Source organism: Onychostruthus taczanowskii, unplaced genomic scaffold (genome assembly GCF_017590055.1).
Source record: "Onychostruthus taczanowskii isolate IOZ18803 unplaced genomic scaffold, ASM1759005v1 scaffold77, whole genome shotgun sequence".
Classification (NCBI taxonomy): domain Eukaryota; kingdom Metazoa; phylum Chordata; class Aves; order Passeriformes; family Passeridae; genus Onychostruthus; species Onychostruthus taczanowskii.
The window spans coordinates 5,700,304-5,718,807 of record NW_024505561.1 but is presented as its reverse complement, the minus strand read 5'-3'; the positions used below and the strand labels follow the sequence as shown (position 1 = coordinate 5,718,807).

The 18,504-nt window shown below is 36.0% G+C and overlaps 1 protein-coding gene across 4 annotated transcripts in view; it reads left to right on the top strand.

Moving 5' to 3' along the window:
* Nucleotides 1–18,504, top strand: part of FGF14 (fibroblast growth factor 14) — a 378,598-nt gene that overhangs the window by 213,136 nt on the left and 146,958 nt on the right. Inside the window, exon 2 of one of the 4 annotated variants that reach the window (XM_041423408.1) lies at nt 4,934–4,973. The exons of the other annotated variants lie outside the window; for them this stretch is intronic. Coding sequence (XP_041279342.1) covers nt 4,934–4,973 — 40 coding nt within the window. The remainder of the gene's footprint in view (nt 1–4,933; nt 4,974–18,504) is intronic. 4 annotated transcript variants of the gene reach the window in all.

Below are 18,504 nucleotides of genomic sequence, written 5' to 3'. Positions count from 1 at the left end.
ATGTCTGGTCTCTTAGATATTTAGTAAATGTTACTATTATTGTAGATTTTTTTTTTTTTTTACTTTCAAAGTAATACTGTTATAAGAGTAAAGGCCCAAAAAACAAACTCCATATTCTCATCTAGCATGTATTTTCTCCCTTTTTCCCCCCTTCCTTTCTTACAGAAGGAAAAAATATCTAAGATGTTTTTCCAACATCTAAGATGTTGCTGTTGTGTGGTGATTGAACTCTCCTTCAGAGATTCCTGAGCCTTACCCAAAGAAATTTTCTGTCCTATTCATCACACTTAATTTTATTTTCATATGTTGCTTCTTACCTTGGTTCACAAAATAACTTTCCTCACAACAAGCAACATAGCCACACCAATTTGAAATGAGGAAACAGAAAGAAAATTGAGTAGTGGGAGGTACAAACAATTCGGTTGCACACCACACTAGCCCACTGGCTCTCTCAACACTTGGGCTTCTGAGCCAAAGGCTTTGGCTTTCAAGAGACAACAGAGTGCTCAGGCATGAGGTGTATCTCTTCTTGTACGTGCCTCAAAGATACCGGAGGGGAAAAAAAGATCGTATTCAAACTTTTGTCAACATTATTGGCTCACGTGTCACAGGTTGCCTGTCCCTTGCAGTAGTGTGGAAATTACATTGTTCTATCTGTGAGCACTGCATGTTGCCACAGAAATCCAATATCACTGACATCCTGGCAGAGTGGTCAGTTAGTAGGAGCTGTCTCATTTCCACTCCTTAATGTTCCAGGGTTCATTGCTTAGGTTTTTGCTATTTTTTTTCCTTTTTGTTTTCTATTTTTAAAAATCTTTTCTCTTCCTTTCCCAGATAGACTATCAAGGAAAACAGAAGTTCTAGTATTTGAATGCTATTTTCAGATGTATGTCTTCTGGTCATGCTTATGCTAAAATTCAGGCTGCAGATATAGCTGAGCAGAGTGTCTTTTGAGATTTTGTAGGAAATTTCCTTTTTTTTTTTTTTTTTTTTTGTCATGGAATGATCTGTCAGCAGCCATTGTGGGGGGTTTTTTTGGTCCTTTTATGATCCTTGGGTCTTTTCCTTTGTACTTCTCCCCCCTCCAAGTATTCTGGCAGATGATGTGTTCTTTACAATCAATATAACTGTCCTGCATCTCTACTGCCCAAAAGGTGGTCTTTTTGTAACTGTTCTTATTATTTAGTCATTCTCTTTTTAAAATAGGCATTCATTTTATACTCTTTATTCTATGCACATTCACCACTTGCTAAACAGGGCATATCCCACCTAGAAAAGACTGTCCCTCCTACAGAAATAGATTCCTTGCTTTTTGTGTTTGTACTGCCTGCTTCTGATCCAGCACTGTGGCTGGCTGCTATGCAGAACAGTGGGACCTGTTCTTCAAATAATTAGATTTACACAGATAAAAATAACTTTACCAAAAAAACCCCAATTACTTTGCAGATTGGTAGGGGAACTTACAAATGGAATCGTTTTCTTCTGAGGGAAAAAAAAATCTTTCCACAGATTTCCAGATGAATTTTCAAAACTCTTTAGGTTATGATATTTAGCACCAATAAATAGCCAATTCAGATTTTGATTGAGTGCAGTGTTTCAGCAGGTATTTCCAGTGTTATGTCTTTTGTGTGAGGAAATCACTGCAACCAATGGAACTTCTGCAAATTCAGTAAAGCTGCTTAATATCAAGCATTTTTTTCTGAAGGAGAAAGAAGATAAGAAATTCTGTATTTCATGACAGTTACAATGTTTAATTGAAATCAACATTTTGGTGATTTTTGCTCAAGTACAAATTTTGCACTGTAGGAATTGCTTATATGTTTTTTGGCAAACTTTTCCTTCCAAAGGATCTTCCAGATACCACAAGGGAACAACATCTCTTAATGGTCTCTCCTTGTTTTCATGGCCATTAACGTCTTTCTGGAGGGAAATTCATATGTGTTATTTGGAATGAAGATCACTAAGTTCAGAGTTTACAGCCCTAAGAGCATTATGCTCATATTACCAGCTCTGTGCTGTGAGATTTGGGCCTCCTTGGGTACTGTGTACTACTTACTCTGTGCAGGCTTTACTGCAACTAATCTGAACAGGCAGCGTGTGTCTGACAGCAAACTGCATATAAAGATCATGCAATCTGACTGCTGGGTCTATGAGGATATTGCTGCTGAATAAAAAGTGTTTGAAGGAGCAAAGCTTTAACTCCCAAAGGAAATCCAAGTCTGCTATCTTCTGTCTTCAGTGGCTGATGTGCATAAGCAGGACTTGACTGGAACTCCAGGAGCCTGTAGGGTCAAAACAGGTTCCACAGATAAAAACTCAGAAGTGCAACCCCATGATTTGGGATTCATTCCAATTCCTTATTTGAATTTCTGCCTTTCTTCTCTGGAAAAAAAAAAAAATCTGTAGGTACAAGGGCAGAGGTGTTGTGTCCTTTGGATCTGTATAGCAATCTATATCATCATAGAATCATAGAGTAATAGAACAGTTTGGGTCAGAAGGGAGCTTAAAGATTCTTTAGTTCCAACACCCCTGCTACAGGCAGGAACACCTTCTGCTAGACCAGGTTGCTCAAAGCCTCATCCAGCTTGACCTTGAACACTGCCTGGAACAAGGCATCTACAAATTCTCTGGGCAGCTCATCCCAGTGCTTCACCACTCTCACAGTGAAAAATTTCTTCCTAACAAGAAATTTAAACCTGCCATTATTCAGTTTAAAGCTATTTCCTTTGTCTGGCTGCCCTTGTGAAAACATCATTTGACCATGGTTGATGGTTCTGGTTCAGGTAAAGCAGACATGTATGGCATATTTGGGCAGCCAGAAATTGCTGGGTATTACAGTAGCTGTATAATTTGCCTGCCACTTGGAGCATCTATAGGACCCAGTTTGCCTTGCATTCCCTCACCCACTGGATCATCTGGTAGTGCTGCATTCTTTTGTTCTCTTGTGACCTGTAGCTTTCCAGTTTTCTTGACTGTCATCAACAAGTATCTTCTCTTTGCTGCATGGAAATAGAACTTTACAGATTATTTTGTAGCTACCATAAGGCAAATGTGTAATTTATTTTGCTTTCTAGTTTAATTTCTCTTTTCTCCAGGAATGGCAGCACATTTCTGTTTTCTCACAGTCTGGCTGATTCTAAGTTGATTCTTCTCTTTTTAGATTGGGTTATTTAATCTTCAGCCAGACTCAAGGTTTTCTTCTGTTGGGTTTACTACTGAGAAGAACCAGCTTATGTTGTCTTCTCTTGGATTTTGCTTCTTCCATCACTGGAAGAATGATCCCTCTTGCTTTGTCTACCCCATGTGACTTAATTATATTTTTCTAAAGGAGATTTCGTAAGGAGTTGAAGAATTTTAATTTTTTATGTTCAAACCCGTGCATCTTGTGTAGGTAAATTTTTTATAAAGATCATGTAAGAAAAAGGTCAGTCTCTAAAATTTGCAATCTTCCCAGTACTGTAACATTTCAAAGTGTACAGCTTAGCTATATTCCAGTTTCTATGGCTTAGTGAACAAACTTTAACTCCTATGGGAAGTGATATAGAAGAATGGTTTCTGATTTTCTTGAAACCAGGTAATTTATATCCAGAACTAGCAGTTAGAAGATGCATTTATTTAACATGTCAGGAAACTTAATTTCTCATGCTTGTCCTGTTGTAATATTTGGCCAGTGATTGCACAAGTATCTAATTTTCCCTCTCCTTCTCTCTTGGCTTTCTTGCCTACATAAATGTGTATAAAAGCAGTGACACAACCTGCTGCAGAAACAAATGTATTTCAATAAATATTCTTTCAATCTCCTTGAACTTACCTACAGTTCTGGTAATAATTACATCCTATTTGTCTTACAGTTGCAACATCAGTTTCTCTTTCTATTTTTAAGCATTGACACTGTTTTACATCTGTTGAGATCTCTTATTTTAGAATGGTTTTGTTATCGAGTGATCTCTGATTGGCTTTGTTATCGAATGATCTCTCTCTAATTCCTCCTTTCAGTAAGATCATCAAAAAACTCTTTTTTAATGCTCCAGAGATTTCTGTGCTGGTTGTATTCAAGATACAACCTTGACACTAATGAAGGATATTCCTTATTTCAAAATATGGATATTCCAACGTGTTCAACATAAAAAAGTTTCTTTGAGCCCTATAATTTCCTTCTACACAAACAGCCACTGGAGTCAGAATTCATCATTTTTCTGAGCTACTTCCAGATGAACTGTGTGTGTTTTTCTCCTTTAATCTTCAGCATTACACGTTAACTGCTTTACCTCTTGGTCACTTAAGAGCCATCAGATGTCCTGATCTAGATTACACTCATTTGAAGAAGAGGTCTGTTTCATTCCATGAGAAAGGAAGCTTTTAGTAATGCTAGAAATAAGCAGTGCTATGAAGATACTCAATTGGGTACAGAAAATCTTTGGTATGTACCTGTTCGTAAGTAGTCCACCAGAAGCATTTTAATCTTCAAGACCAAGGACTGAGGTAGCAATATTTGTTATATGCAAAGCCAAGATTCAATCATTTGATCAAGACTTGGTGCTTAAGATGTAATTTGGTTGAAGAATTCTTCAAGCTGGCAATTTAGACCATCTTGTCTCCCAGTTTCATTTCTTACCACTTCTGCTTGTTGTATGGAATCTTGTTTTGTAGGATGGGAGGAGACAGAAATTACAAAGGTCTAAATTACGTACTAGTGATTGTCTTTGTCATAGTCTTGTTTTCTGCCATCCTATCTTCCTCCCTCTTTCCCCTTTTTATATTATGCTTCTCCATAATAGAATATTTCCTTATTCTACAATTTTTTTTTTATGGACTGCAAAGGGGAGAAAGGGTGGAAGTTTTCTGTATGTAATATCCCTGTGATTGACAGACTTTTTGCCTCCTGCTTCCTAGTAGGTAGATAACGCTTGCTGTATGGGATCTTGTTTTGTAGGGTGGAAGAAGAGGGAGGACTACAACAAACACAAATAGTGGTATGTAATTTTCCCTTTCTCCTTTGTCTCTCCCTACTTACCAGTCCTAGCAGAATTTTCTCAATCACATGGTGATACCTTGTACTGCTATTTGCTGCTTTTTATAAAAACACATCTTCCCAGATTTTGTTAGTTAAGTGCCTGCAGCATTTTAAGGAAGAATGCCAATGAAATATTACATACAACACAAAAGGAATGAATCAAACTGTGCTTACTCTTGGACACAAATTGACTGAACTTAAACTGACCAGGTTCTAAGTCTTTTAGTCATCCAGTATCTTTAAAAAGATTTAACAGGCTACTGTATATGGGGATTTTGGAGAAAACAGCTGTGATGGGGAAAGAGTAGTCATCCTATTTAAACTAAAATCAGCTACATGCATAGACTGTGCTATCTTTTTGAAAAGCTAATGCTATAGAGATGATAGAGAGCTGCCTGATTTTCTGTTCAAGTTTCAACAAAATGTTGTAAACTTAAATTCTATTTGCAGAATCTTTGAATGACACAGGGAGATGATACTCAGCTAGGCATAATACAGATTATCTAGAGGGAAAGGGATCATTTTTGTAAAACAAAGGGGAAGATTGCTATTAGGCAGAGAAATTGCATTGTTTCTATTTCTACACTTTAAAAAGTAGTGTTGTGTTGTGCTTGAGCGTTTCACTCAAAAATGCAGAAGGTATTCAAAAGTCATTGTCAGTTGATGTAAGTTTTGATGAGATTTTTTCTGTCATAAAGTTCTAATTTCTTCCCTCTCATTAAAAAGGTACAAGTTGTTTATCAGAGAGATACATAAAACATCAGAACTGTAGCAAAAAAAAATTATGGGGGAAATGCTTTATTGAATTTAGTTATCAAAAGGAGTAGAGAAAAACAAATAATGTGTCAAAAACTTGTTTCAAGGAAGATACAATCTTCACTAGACCAATTTTTCTTTGCGTTGTTCTGGATTGTTGGTTCACTATTGACTGAGAAGGAACATGTCTTCTCAGTGAATCATTCCTAGTTTCTATGACACCCCTAAGATCTGCACAGTACAGCTACAGCAAAAACAAGTCATATTTTCAAGGTCTGAATAGCTGTGATAATTAGGAAACAAGAGCTGCATTTGTATTCGCCATGATGATAGGAAAGCTTTTCCATTTCAGTTGAAAACAAGAACAGAAGACAGTAAATTCTCAACAGCATAGTGCACTTCTCTTGGTAACAACACATAAGGGATCAGATCCTGTACATTAACTGATCTGCACAGATCATGTGTCAAAAAAACTAAATGGAAAAGGTAGAATAAATGTTATCTATCTGATACTCAGTAAAATAGATTTTTTTTCCTGTGAGAAAAACATGTTTTAGTGGATTACTTTAATCCTCAGCATGTTATTGTTTATGGCCTGACACAATGCCTGTGATCAAGGTAATTCTTTTCTTTCTACTGTGAAAATAGAAACAAAGGGATTTTGTGTGATCACTCTGTGCTTGGTCCATTTGAAAGGAATGTAGTGGGTTGACCCTGGCTGGATGCGGGGCACCCACCAAACCCTCTCAGTCATTCCTCTCCACAGCTGAACAGGGGAGAGAGATATATAATAATAGAAATATAGAGAATAGAAATAGAAAAAATAGAAATATTAGAGAAATAAAATAAGAGATTCATGGGTTGAGTTTAGAACCAGGAGACATCACTCCCCAAATACTATCACAGGCAAAACAGACTTGGGGATATTAATTGAATTTATTACTAACAAAATCAGAGCAGGATAATGAAAAGTAAAAGAAATGTTAAAAATCACCTTCCTCCCAACCCTCCCTCCTTCCCAGCTCTACTTCCTACTCTGCAGCAGTGCAGGGAGATGGGGAATGGGGGTTATGGTCAGTTCATCACACATTGTTCCTGCCACTGCTCAGTGTGCGGTTCCTCCCACAAGAAGCCATTCTCCACAAACTTCTCCAAAAGGAGTCCATCCCACAGCCAAAAGTTCTTCATGAAATGCTTGAATGTGGATCACTCTTCCATAGGGTGCAGTCCTTCAGGAACAGGCTATCCCAGCATGGGTCTTCCATGGGGTCACAAGTCCTAGCAGGAAACCTGCTCCAACATGGGCTCCTCTCTCCCTGGAGCTGCAGTCCCAGACAGGAGCCTGTTCCAGCTTGGCTTCTCTTGGGTTCACAGCCTTCTCTCAGGCATCCACCTGCTACAGGGTGGGCTCCTCCAAGAGCTGCAGGTGGATTTCTGCACTCCCGTTGACCATCGTGGGCTGCAGGATCACAGCTGCCTCACCATGGTGTTCATCATGGGCTGCACAGGGATCTCAGCTCCAGCACCTGGAGCACCTCCTCCCCTTCCTTCTTCACTGACCTTGCAGGGCTGTTCCTCTCATTCTCTCTTCTCAGAGATCAATTACATCTGCACAATACTTTTTTTTCTTCTTAAATATTTTACCACAGAGGCATTGCTATCATTTCTGATGGGCTCAGACTTGGCCAGCAACAGGTCCATCCTGGAGCCGTCCTGGTCCAATCCAGAGCAATCTGGCTCTGCTGAACATGGGGAAAACTTCTGTCAGTTCCTTACAGAAGCCACCCCTGTGTTTCCCAGCTGCTAAAACCTGGCCACACAAACCCAATGTCAGACTTTCAGTGGAGAGATTCTTCCCAGACTAGGGTAAAACCTAAATTGACATTGTCAACATGAAGCAAAACTACTCCATCATGATGGAAAATGAGTCCCCAAAGTGTATTTCATTTAAATAATAACTGTATATTGTGGAAAAATATGAAATTTGATGATAAAGAACTAATTAAGATCTAGAGGTTTTGTACTGTTGGCATTTGGAAAAAAAAGTTAATTGCTTTTATTCTGAGGTTCATAACATTATCATTAATTTTCATGATAACTTTATTGCTTAGACATGACACATATTGAATAGAGCTGTCTTTTTGATAGAAAATGCATGGGCTACTAAGATGTCAACAATAATGGCACTTTAAAAGTTTCAAAAGGATGAATAATTACTGTGAATTAAGTTCTGTTTGAGCTGGGTGCAGAAGGGTTGGGTTTTTTCTGTGGTTTTGTTTAAATGGTATTGTGATTCATCTATGTAATCAAAAAATCATCTGTCCATGCAAACTAAAATGTTGTCCATTTTCATTTCAAAAGTTGTTCTTGGTCTAGAGTGAAGGGGCCACCACCTCCAGGTTATACTGGTACATAATGTCTTTACCTTGGCATGTGGATGAAAGATATTGTAATGGGAGCAGGTGTACAGCAGTGAATCTTTTACCATTTGCAGAGAAGAGGACTAGTGGTACTTGGGGACTTGTAAAGAGTCCTTGGTGACTCTGCATCACCTAGAAATCTGTGCTAGCAGTGAATACACCAGTATCCATTTTTTTTCTGATTTGTGAACGAAAAATATAAGTTGCAGCATGTCAATCTTATATTTGCTGTTTTCTGCATACAAATTTTTACAACAATGCTCCTAATGTGGTGAATTAGATACATATTTTGCTAAGAATGAAAAACCCTTTTTAAGCAACGCTTTCCTGTGGGCATAAATAAATACTTAGTAGCAGGTGTGTGGGTGTATTTTCTACCATTTGCTAGATTCTCATAATTTTTCTGTTATAAGTAATGAAATAGAACAGTTAAGAATACTGAGGGGTACGTTTTAAGACTGAATACTTACAGTATGAAGTTCATTTTAAAAAGAAATTCTAGTTCTTGAGTCATATTGAATTTTTACAGTGTAAATTAAAAAGATGTCAAGGTTTGAATTGTTTTGGTACCTGAAAACTGCTATTCTGGTATAACAAATTATAACAGATTAATAGGAGCCCTATGCTGATGTCTATTTATTTTGCAGCTGATATATACTTTTGTTGACTTTTCTTTGACCCATAGATTAAAATATTCTTGCCTTTTGCTAAATATATTATGTTTATTTTACAATTAGATTGTTGCCTTTAAAATAATTTTTTGGCCCTCTTCTTCAGACATTTTAGTTTAAAATTACTATAAACAAATTTTTAAATAAGCCCATCCACTTTTTTCCTGCCTTTTCCGAGCTATTTATAATTTTCATTACCAGTGGTAAGAGAAGAGATTCCTCTTGTTAAACTCTGAGATGGGATTCTGGAGATACTGTGAAGAGCAAATTGTAAGTGATGGACTTGATGTCCAAACAAAATAGACATCAGCCAAAAAGAAGAAGCAACTACTTCCCAAGAAAGGAGAATTAGCAGAATATTAGCTTTTCTAATTTTGAGGCAAACCTTTAGGGCATGTGGAAGTAAACCCAAACCATTTTATGATTCTCTCAATCTATGGAATTAATTCCAGTCTAGTTCTGCTAATAAAAATACTTTTAAAAAAATTATATTCATGTCATTGAATATAATTTCATATTCCAGCACTGCTGTCTTTTCTGAAGCTGTGTCTGACCTGCCCACCAGTGCTGGAGATGACTGGCAAACAGGGTTATGATTCAGCTTAGCTGCCTTTATCCTCACTAAGGTGCAGGGCTGCTTATTCATGCTCGATAGAGAGAGTCTGGCCCTACCAGAAGCTGATCCTTCCTAGCAATCTGAGCAGATTTAGATACTTGTCTTAACAGCAGTCTTATGGCTTGGGTGTGGTAAATTATCATTTCATAAATTCATTCAAGAAATATATAACTCCAAGAGTTCTGCTGGTTTTGTTCATGTGACTTTTAGATAATTTCTTCTGCCTGTGTAAATATGTGTATTAAATTTTCTCTGTGAAAAGAGACTAGAAGATGCAAAGTTTCTCATTTCAACAGATCACCTTTTTCCCAAAGAAAAGAGCTATGCACTTTATAATGGTATGTAACACAAAGAAGAATTAATGTTCTTCAATAGAAGTTAGATTTCTTTACCTTATAAGGGAGAAAATGAAAATTTTATCCTTTTGTCTAAGGAACTCCAAGCTATCATTCTGTTTTCTGGTTAGGAAATTCATAATGGTCTTCATAGACTATGACTATTCAGAAGTTATCTTACATATGCTAACCTTCTCTAAAAAGTGAAACTATATATTTAATAGTGAATTTTCTTCTCAGTCTTTTCAAAAAATAGTTCATCTCATGTTTAATAAATGGACAACGTATTTCTTCAACAATATAAAAACAAAAAACTAACCCAAAAAATAGTCCACTGTAAAAGAGGGGAAGCTTGCAGCAATGTTAAAAACAACCAACCAACCAAACCAAACCAAAACAAAAATGAAAAACCCACCTAGATTTTGTAAAATTGCTGTTTGGGAGTTGTTTTGAGATACCAACCCTGAGAAATGTTGAATCATCAAAGATAACTATACATTTAGTAATTTCTCTAAGGCAACTTACAGAGTACTCACTGAGAAATATGAATAATTTAATACTGTACAGCATAAGACTCAATATTTTGGGCTTCTTTTTCAGATTCTTTCTCAAGTTTCTACATTAAATATTCTCAGTTTTAAACATATGTGTTCTACAAAGCTTTCAAACCCTATGGAACTGGCCTAGAATTGAAAAGTCATTGCAGCTTCTCCACTCTCCCTTTGTGAACATCAACACATTTCTTCCATCAATGTTTCTGGCCAAGCTATGTGCTCCTGTCTCCTCTGTTTCCAAATGTCAGCCTATCACATACCGTCAATTTCTCTTTTTTGGTGTTTTTTTTTTTTTTTTTTTTTTTTTTTTTTTTTTTTTTTTTTTTTTTTTTTTTTTTTTTTTTTTTTTTTTTATGCAATGTGGAGGCTGTTTACCCAGAGTGATGGGGGCTGTTTCCTGAAGGCATTTACTTTTAGGGCCAAAAACACATCACTGAAGTAGAGATTTGTCTGTATATGAGCACACATGGAAAGCAAATTTTTTTCATATAAAAGAGCCTATCTTATATGTTCACTGCAGGGAGCAGGACAGAGCTCTCTGGTCTTATGCTCTGGACTTTGAAGGGAGAAATCAGCAGTGAAAGATGCTTGGATGAGTGATCAGGAAAAAAGACTTAATGTACACTCTTCATGTACACCAAATAACCAGATTTGCAAAATAGAAGCATGACCAAAGAAGTTTGTTGTGATTGAATTATTTCTAACAGAAAAATAGTACTGTTTTATACTTGTGATGCAATTATACTGTTCTCTGGGTTAGAGGAGAATTCAGAAAAGTTACTGAAATGTCAAAATGTAGACATAAGGGAGGCCTATGTTTGAAAGAACTCTTGCTTCTATATTTGTCCAGACTGGATCATAGTCAGTACATATCCAGTTTTTACTGTTCCTCTGACTTCTTACCTTATTTATTTGGCTAAATTACTGTGATTACATTATTTCAATTTGACCCACAGACTATGTAATGTTAAACATGCTTATTAAATGTATTAGAGTCAAATGATTTACCATGGAAACTGAGGGTTCCCCAGTCTTCATGCAATATTCTTGGAACACATCTTACCAATAATGGAGTTCATTTTGCCATCTGCTTAATATCAATGAATTTTAGTGAAGCAAAGGAGCTGAGATGGGATATGTGGTGTTTAAAGCATGATTCAGCTTAACTCCCTTCTTGAAAAAATTTGAAGAGTAAACATTCTCTATCAAAGGCAAAAGGGCAACTGGTCAGCTTTGTAACTCAATCATTCTTCACTCTGTTTCTTATCCCCTTCTTTAGGTTATCAATATCACATGACTGAATTTACAGAGGTTCTGACTGGAACTCTGCAAAGTCAGTAAGAGCTGGGGCAGTCAGCTTTCTAAAAATAACTGGCCTGATTTTTATACTTTAGAGGAATTTTCACTCAAGCAAAAAAAATTGTCACTGCCAGATGGTGATGGAAACATTACTACAGCAAGTGAATGTTAACAAAGATGTACTCAGCAAAGCAAATTGTTGCCATAGCAACAGGATGCTAAGCATTTTCAAGTAAATAAATAAATAAAATTAAACAGTATTATTTAGATAGCACAATGGCTCAAACCCCCAAAAAAATTGCATGATTTTTTCCTTTTGGAAATAGAGGTGTTTTTTCTACATTTTGCTTAAGACTTTGTTACAACGCTTTCTTGCTGACTAGGTGTCTTTCTTTCAACCTAAATACCCTTCTCATCTGTATTCATTTTTATTCCAGAACAAATTCTTCTATTTAGTCCCTTTCCTCTCTGCATTATTCCAACACATTTTTACAGTTAACAGTCCATAGGATTTGCAAACACCTCTATTTGGGATTGGTAGCAGGATATGAAATGCAGCAAAATATTAGTGTTGTAAGAGCTTCTCAGTGGCCTCAACCAGTGACTGCCCTCCCACTGTGCTAGTTACCACACAGAATTTCACAGAAATGTGGCTACATTAAAGGGTCTCAAATTTGGCCCACCAAAAGGAGGGCCAAATGAAACCTTGGAGGAGGGAAGAGTTTGCTGTGCACAGGAATGTTAAAGCAGGTGTACTTTAAAGAAAGGAAATAGTAGTGATGTGTTTGTCAGGCACATGGCCAATGATAACACCTTTAGTGCTGGAGGGGTGGGCTGTGGTATTTGTCTTTTTCCTCAAAGTCTTGTAAAACTTGCTTAAGCCACACTGAAATTTGCAGAACATTGACAAACCCCCAGTAGAGAAAGGGGAGAATGCACCTCTTCCTTTCTTAATCATCATATACCACTTCTTTAAACAAAAATTGCAATCCACTAGATCAAGAACACAACAGACTAAGGCTAGTGTGGCAGGATTTTACAGGTCAGAGATTTCTCATCTTTAGAAATGAGAGGAAATGGAGCTTCTCTTGGCTCGCTGGAGCCATTTCTTTGTGTATTTGAAAAGTGTCCTGACAAAGGCATGAAAACATACAGATTTGGCATGGGATGGTTCTTGAACTGGTTTGACAATTGTTGGTTCATGTAGGAAGTGTGGCAATTCTGTTGTTGTTGGGACCAAATAATTTTCTGTTTAATGTGTTTTCCACCAGCCTGAACATATGGAATATTGGTGTTGCTTCCATAGTTAGGCGCCCTTTCCTGCAGGATCACACTGTGTGTTGTATTGGCACCATCTGTCTCTATTTTAAATATTTAGATTAATGGTCTAACACTAATCCAATGCCTCAAACTATTAATTGTTCTTGATGAGTAGAGAAAGACAAAGGAAAAATTATTTCCTCCAGGAAAACTTGCTCTAATTTGACTTTTCACTTAAAATATTTTTTAGATCAAATATAGGGCCAAATACTCTGATGAAGTTGGAAGAAGCAAAGTGTTCAGATGTGAATAATCCATGAATATACATAATAAATCATACTTAATTACGTTTTGATGTCTGAATAGAGTCCAGTATGTTTTGTCAAGTCTCACAGGGAAACTGCACAGGCTATTTATGCATCATTTCATAAATTGTTTCACCACCAGGCCTCATTTGTTCTTCAGGCGTGTTTTAAAGCTGACATCACTTGTTAAGACTAGCACTACTTTAGAGGAAACACAAATTTCAATATAAAAGCACCAAAGTATAATCCAATGAAGCTTCACTCAGTATATCTGAAAATATTCCCCCTCTTCTTGGGTTTGTCTTTTCGTTTGATGTAATAAATTTAATCCATCAAATATCCATATTGATATTTAATATGTTATATTTGGTTATCTTAAATGTAAACTCTAGCCTTCTTTATGGAAGTGCAAGTATAAAACTTGCTAAGAATTTTTTATCTGTGGGATATCAGCATCATATCTTGAGTGAATGTGGTACTTGACTGTTAGAATTTGTTAGCATTTAGGAATCATAATGCTTAGTTGTCCTGAAGAATTGATTTGTCATCTGTCTGCAATGTAAACCCACATACACACTTTTTGGAATATGTAATGCAGTTCCTTAATTATATACAAACCTATTCTAGCTTTTTTGCTTGCTCCTTTGCTTACTTGGTCATTATTTGGGATGCAGTCTTTAAACATTTGACCTTTGACTACTTATTACTTGTCTTGTCTTCTTTGCAATAGTAAGTACCTCATTTTCTGTTGTTGTATAAATAGGTGAAGTTAAATATTTCAATTATATTTCCAGCTAGGGCAAAAGTAAAATCCAGAGGAAACAAGGCAATTAATTCTTTTAAAGAATAAAAGTAATGATACATAAATATTGCTACTTTAGCCATTTACTAAATTCATTTATGTCATGCAGAAATGTGTGAGAATATATTTGTCTTAGCCTAAAAATCAGACATTCTTTTCAGACACTAATTGGCATGAATATTGGGTTATTATGGCATGCATATTTAGTCTTGCTAAGATAATGCTTTGGATTAGTAAAAAAATATTCTCTTCTTACATATGTAGCTTTCTTCACTGCAAGAAACACCAAATTAATTCAGTTTTATTTGTCATGCAGGCCTGCAATCACAAACAAATTCAATAAGGTAAATCTGACTGAACCAGTATCAGGAGGGTTTCGGAAATGGATGCTGGAGCATGAAAATGTTCTTTTTCTTTTTGATCATTGGCCATAAATCTGCATTGGTATTAGGTGAATATTGCTGCTGACTCCAAACTCTGTGCAGTCTTGAAAAAGGTGTCTCCCCTGAAGTACTTAGACATCCATGTCATAAGTACAGCCATTTCTTGGGCCAATTACTTCCTTCAGTGGGCTCCTGATCTCCAAAAATATTTGGTTTCTTAACTGAGGCATAGCAGTCCTTATACCTCGAGGCTCTCCTCCCTTTGCCATTGATACTGCCAGAGCGTTGCTGAAAGCCTCAACTGCTCATGCCATTTTCCCATGGACAGTATTTTTGTGTCCCTCATTAAAAAAAATTATTTCTAACACAGTTTGATACCAAATGTCTCAACCTGCTCAGAGAGAGTTTCTTTAGTTGTGCTCTGATGGAAACTTTTGGTATTTTACACAATATAGGTGATTTTCTGTTTGGTGTTAAATGCGTGATTAAAATGTTTTGCAATGAAAATTAAGTTTCCTCCATCACAAATTGTCAAAGTTGGATTGTATTATCTAAAATTATTACTTAAAAAATACAGTTTTACCACTTTAGAGTAAAAAAAAAGTTGAAACTGGGAAAATCATAATTGGTAACGTATGGATATATTTGGGGGCCCTAGAAAGTATATGATTTGCAGGACACTTGCATCAATAACAGCTTTGGTGGTAGCAAGAATGGTGGAAGAAGAAGGAAGGTGGGAAAGCAAGCTTATCTTCTTTGTTGGGAGGAACTTAGACTATTAAATAACATGGGTAGGTGCCATCAGAATAATTTTTACAGATATTTTTAACTTCAGCAATAGATTTTAATTTGTGTTTTAACAGACAGTTCTCATAATTTGTTTGATAAATACCAACTATTTAATTTCATTTGCATGGAAGATTTAGGAAAATTTACTTTTGTGAAAGGAATATATATATATATATATAAATTCTGGTTTTATTTTAAAAAAAGAAAGAAAATATATTTTTTGTTAAATGATGGAATTTATATGACAGCTTGTGATTTTTTTTTAATTGCATGTGCTTTTGCTAGTGAAAGCAAGGCACTGGTTTGTTATTTTTGTAGTTCTGTTTTAACTGTAGCTGCTCAAATGTAACATTATCAAAGTCTTACTAAGTAGTAAAGGTTTGACCTAACTATTTGTGCATGTAGTGCGCACTTTCTCTCAAAATATGAAACATGAGGTGATGAGCCTGACTGCCCTGAGTTGAAAGAAAATTTGTATTTGTCTCCTTGTGACATCGCTGGCTTTATTTTGTGTCATCAAGCTCATCATAGGAACTTATGCTTTCAAAATGATGCAAAAGTGCATTTCCTGGTGAAAAGTGTCTCCTTGCAGTGTTCTGGGAGTAGCTGACTGCATCATCATCATCATCATCATCATCATCATCATCATCATCATCATCCTCCTCCTCCTTGTTCCTCATCCCCACCATGTGTCTGACAGACAACTTTGTTCCCTGTCTGGAGATCCTGGGGACCATCCTGGCCTTGGACAGTTCTGCCAGTGTTGCTGTGAATAAAGGAGGCACTGAGCAAACCACTTAGGCACACAGTGAGTGGTTTTGGCCTAGGAGAATATTGACCTACTAGAGTGTGAGCTGAATAGCTCTTGCAGTCCTGCAAGATGAGTGGGAAAATCAGCCTGAAATCCCAAGTTTCAGCACTGAGTCGCTCTCTTTGCCAAGCTGACTTTGTTTGCGTTTGTATCCCATGGTTTTAAGCGTGGGGCTGGATCCAAACATTTAGGCGTTTGATAATCCAGTGTCAAAGAGCCCACAGAACTTGGATTAGTTAAAAATTTTAATAACTTAGGGTTTGGACCTAATGTCTAGCGCTTCACAAAAGACAACAGACTTCTGGTAAATGAGTCAAATATTTCCATTTGTCTTCTCTGCATGAAGTTCTTCATAACATTGTATTTCTGCTTACATAGTTTCATTAAAGCAGTGCAGTAATAGCTCAAGCTTGCAAACTCTTGGAAGTCTCATGAATTTTAAGATCCCAGTGAATAGCTATTTTTTTCCTTTACTGCTTTTTTCTTCTTTCTTTGTATTCTTTAAGGTTTTTTCTTTCATTTCTTGGGCAGTTTTTTCTTTGTTTATTTTTAAGAATTTTACTCAAAGGGAGCCAAATATATTAGACTGCACTCTTATGCATGCACATGCCAGCATCTTCAGTTCTCTCACACCGGTTTTCAGACAACCCAGCTGGCATTTTTTTTCTATTAGTCATTCTAAAAAAGTGTCTCACATTTACATTATTCCATATCTTAGACTGTAAAAAATTATTATGAGGTCAAGATTCAAACCATATTCAACACTTTTAAATAAAGACTTTATTCATTTCTTGATGACCTTTAAAATTGTATGCTTAGTGATTTAAATACAAAAAGTGCTTCACTACCAGAGGAGCAGTTTGATGCTGAGTGTTCTTTAAAATCATCTCATTTACATCAATGCCTAAATGTGGCCTTTTTTTCCTGCTCAATTCAATTAAGTATTTTGAGCTGAAATAATATATTTAATGCAAAAGTCATGGTAGCTGTCTTTCAAAATGCCTTTCATATTTGCAAAATAAAAGTAATACCAGAAAGATACAAGTTTCAAATATTAAAACCATTTAGAAATTAGAAAATTTAGAAAAGAAAATGCTAACATTTAAGCTTCAAATAATTCTGAGAGTGCGATGTATTTTGTTATATCAGAAACCTATTTGAAAAAAGTATAGAAATGCTCTGCCATCTCATTTACTTAGTAAAAACAGAGCTACCTTAGAATATAAGGTCTCCTGCAAAATTATCAAGTGAGGTTAAATAATCATAGAGAAAAATATCTGAATTTGTATCTTTATTTCTATTGCTGTACAGTTTTACCTCAGATCATTCCCTAATCAGGTGCACTGGGCAGAAGATTTAACTTTTCATCAGTTTGGTTCTATGAATTTTGAGTTTTGGTAATTATCTTCAAATGTCTATATGCATGTGCATATAGTATGTATTTTAAAGTGAAAAGCTTCAATTGTTCACTAAATAATTGTATTTAAACACCAGATCTAAAACCCCTTTCTATTTGAGATTTACTGTTCTTTGATTAGAAATGTCAGTGACGATGTTTTCATTGTGCCTTTTAAAGATATTTCACTTTAAAAATATCTGCATTTAGCCTGTACCAAGGTTTTATTTTTGCTTATAGTGCCCTCACCTGTAACTTAGGGCCAACTGCAGAACTTTAGCAGTAAAAATAGCTGTTTTTTCTTTGAATCGTAGCTTTGCTTGTTTTGACAGTGAGAAACAGCTAATGTGTTCCAGCTGACTTGTAGTAATTTGCAGTATTACTCTTGAAATATTACTGTGGTTTTTACTGTACCCTAAACACAGCTTACTTTTATGTCAAACCTCAGTTGTGTATTTTATTCTAGAATGGAACGTGCAAACCCTAATGAAGCAATTAGTTAATATTTTAATTTCAAATTCTGTCCTTAGTTTAATATTTTCATCAAGTTGTGGGATACAACAGATCAAAATAGAAAGCAACTAGGGTAGGAGAAAAAAAAAATCAGTGTAGTTGTGTTTTTGCTGCTTCTTTAATTTTCTTATTCTCCCATCTATCACCTTCCCAAGTAAAATCTCTCTTCAGAGATCACAAGAATGATAAGCACACCTTTCAGTAACAAACTTAATTTAGGCAACTTTTCAGAAACAAAGAAAACTAGGAAGGATAACCAATTTATTCTGAGTCATTTCAGCTGTATTTTTTAAAATGTAAGATCATATGGAACAATTCTATTAGTGATCATATATGTCTGAACACAGACTTAAGTGGATAGGCCTGTAGGATGTAAAACAGGTACAGTTTTCTCTTTGTCAGGTCATGTCAGTTTGGTACCCAGACAAATACAGCATGGGACACTTCAGTTTGCACAGTGACCCCCAGTTTGGTACACAGATGCAAGGTGATAGGTGATAGAGTATAGATTTTTCTCTAATTCCAGGTCTGGGTTGCAATAGCTTTTCTTTGACAGGGGAATTTGAATCCTGGATTCCCA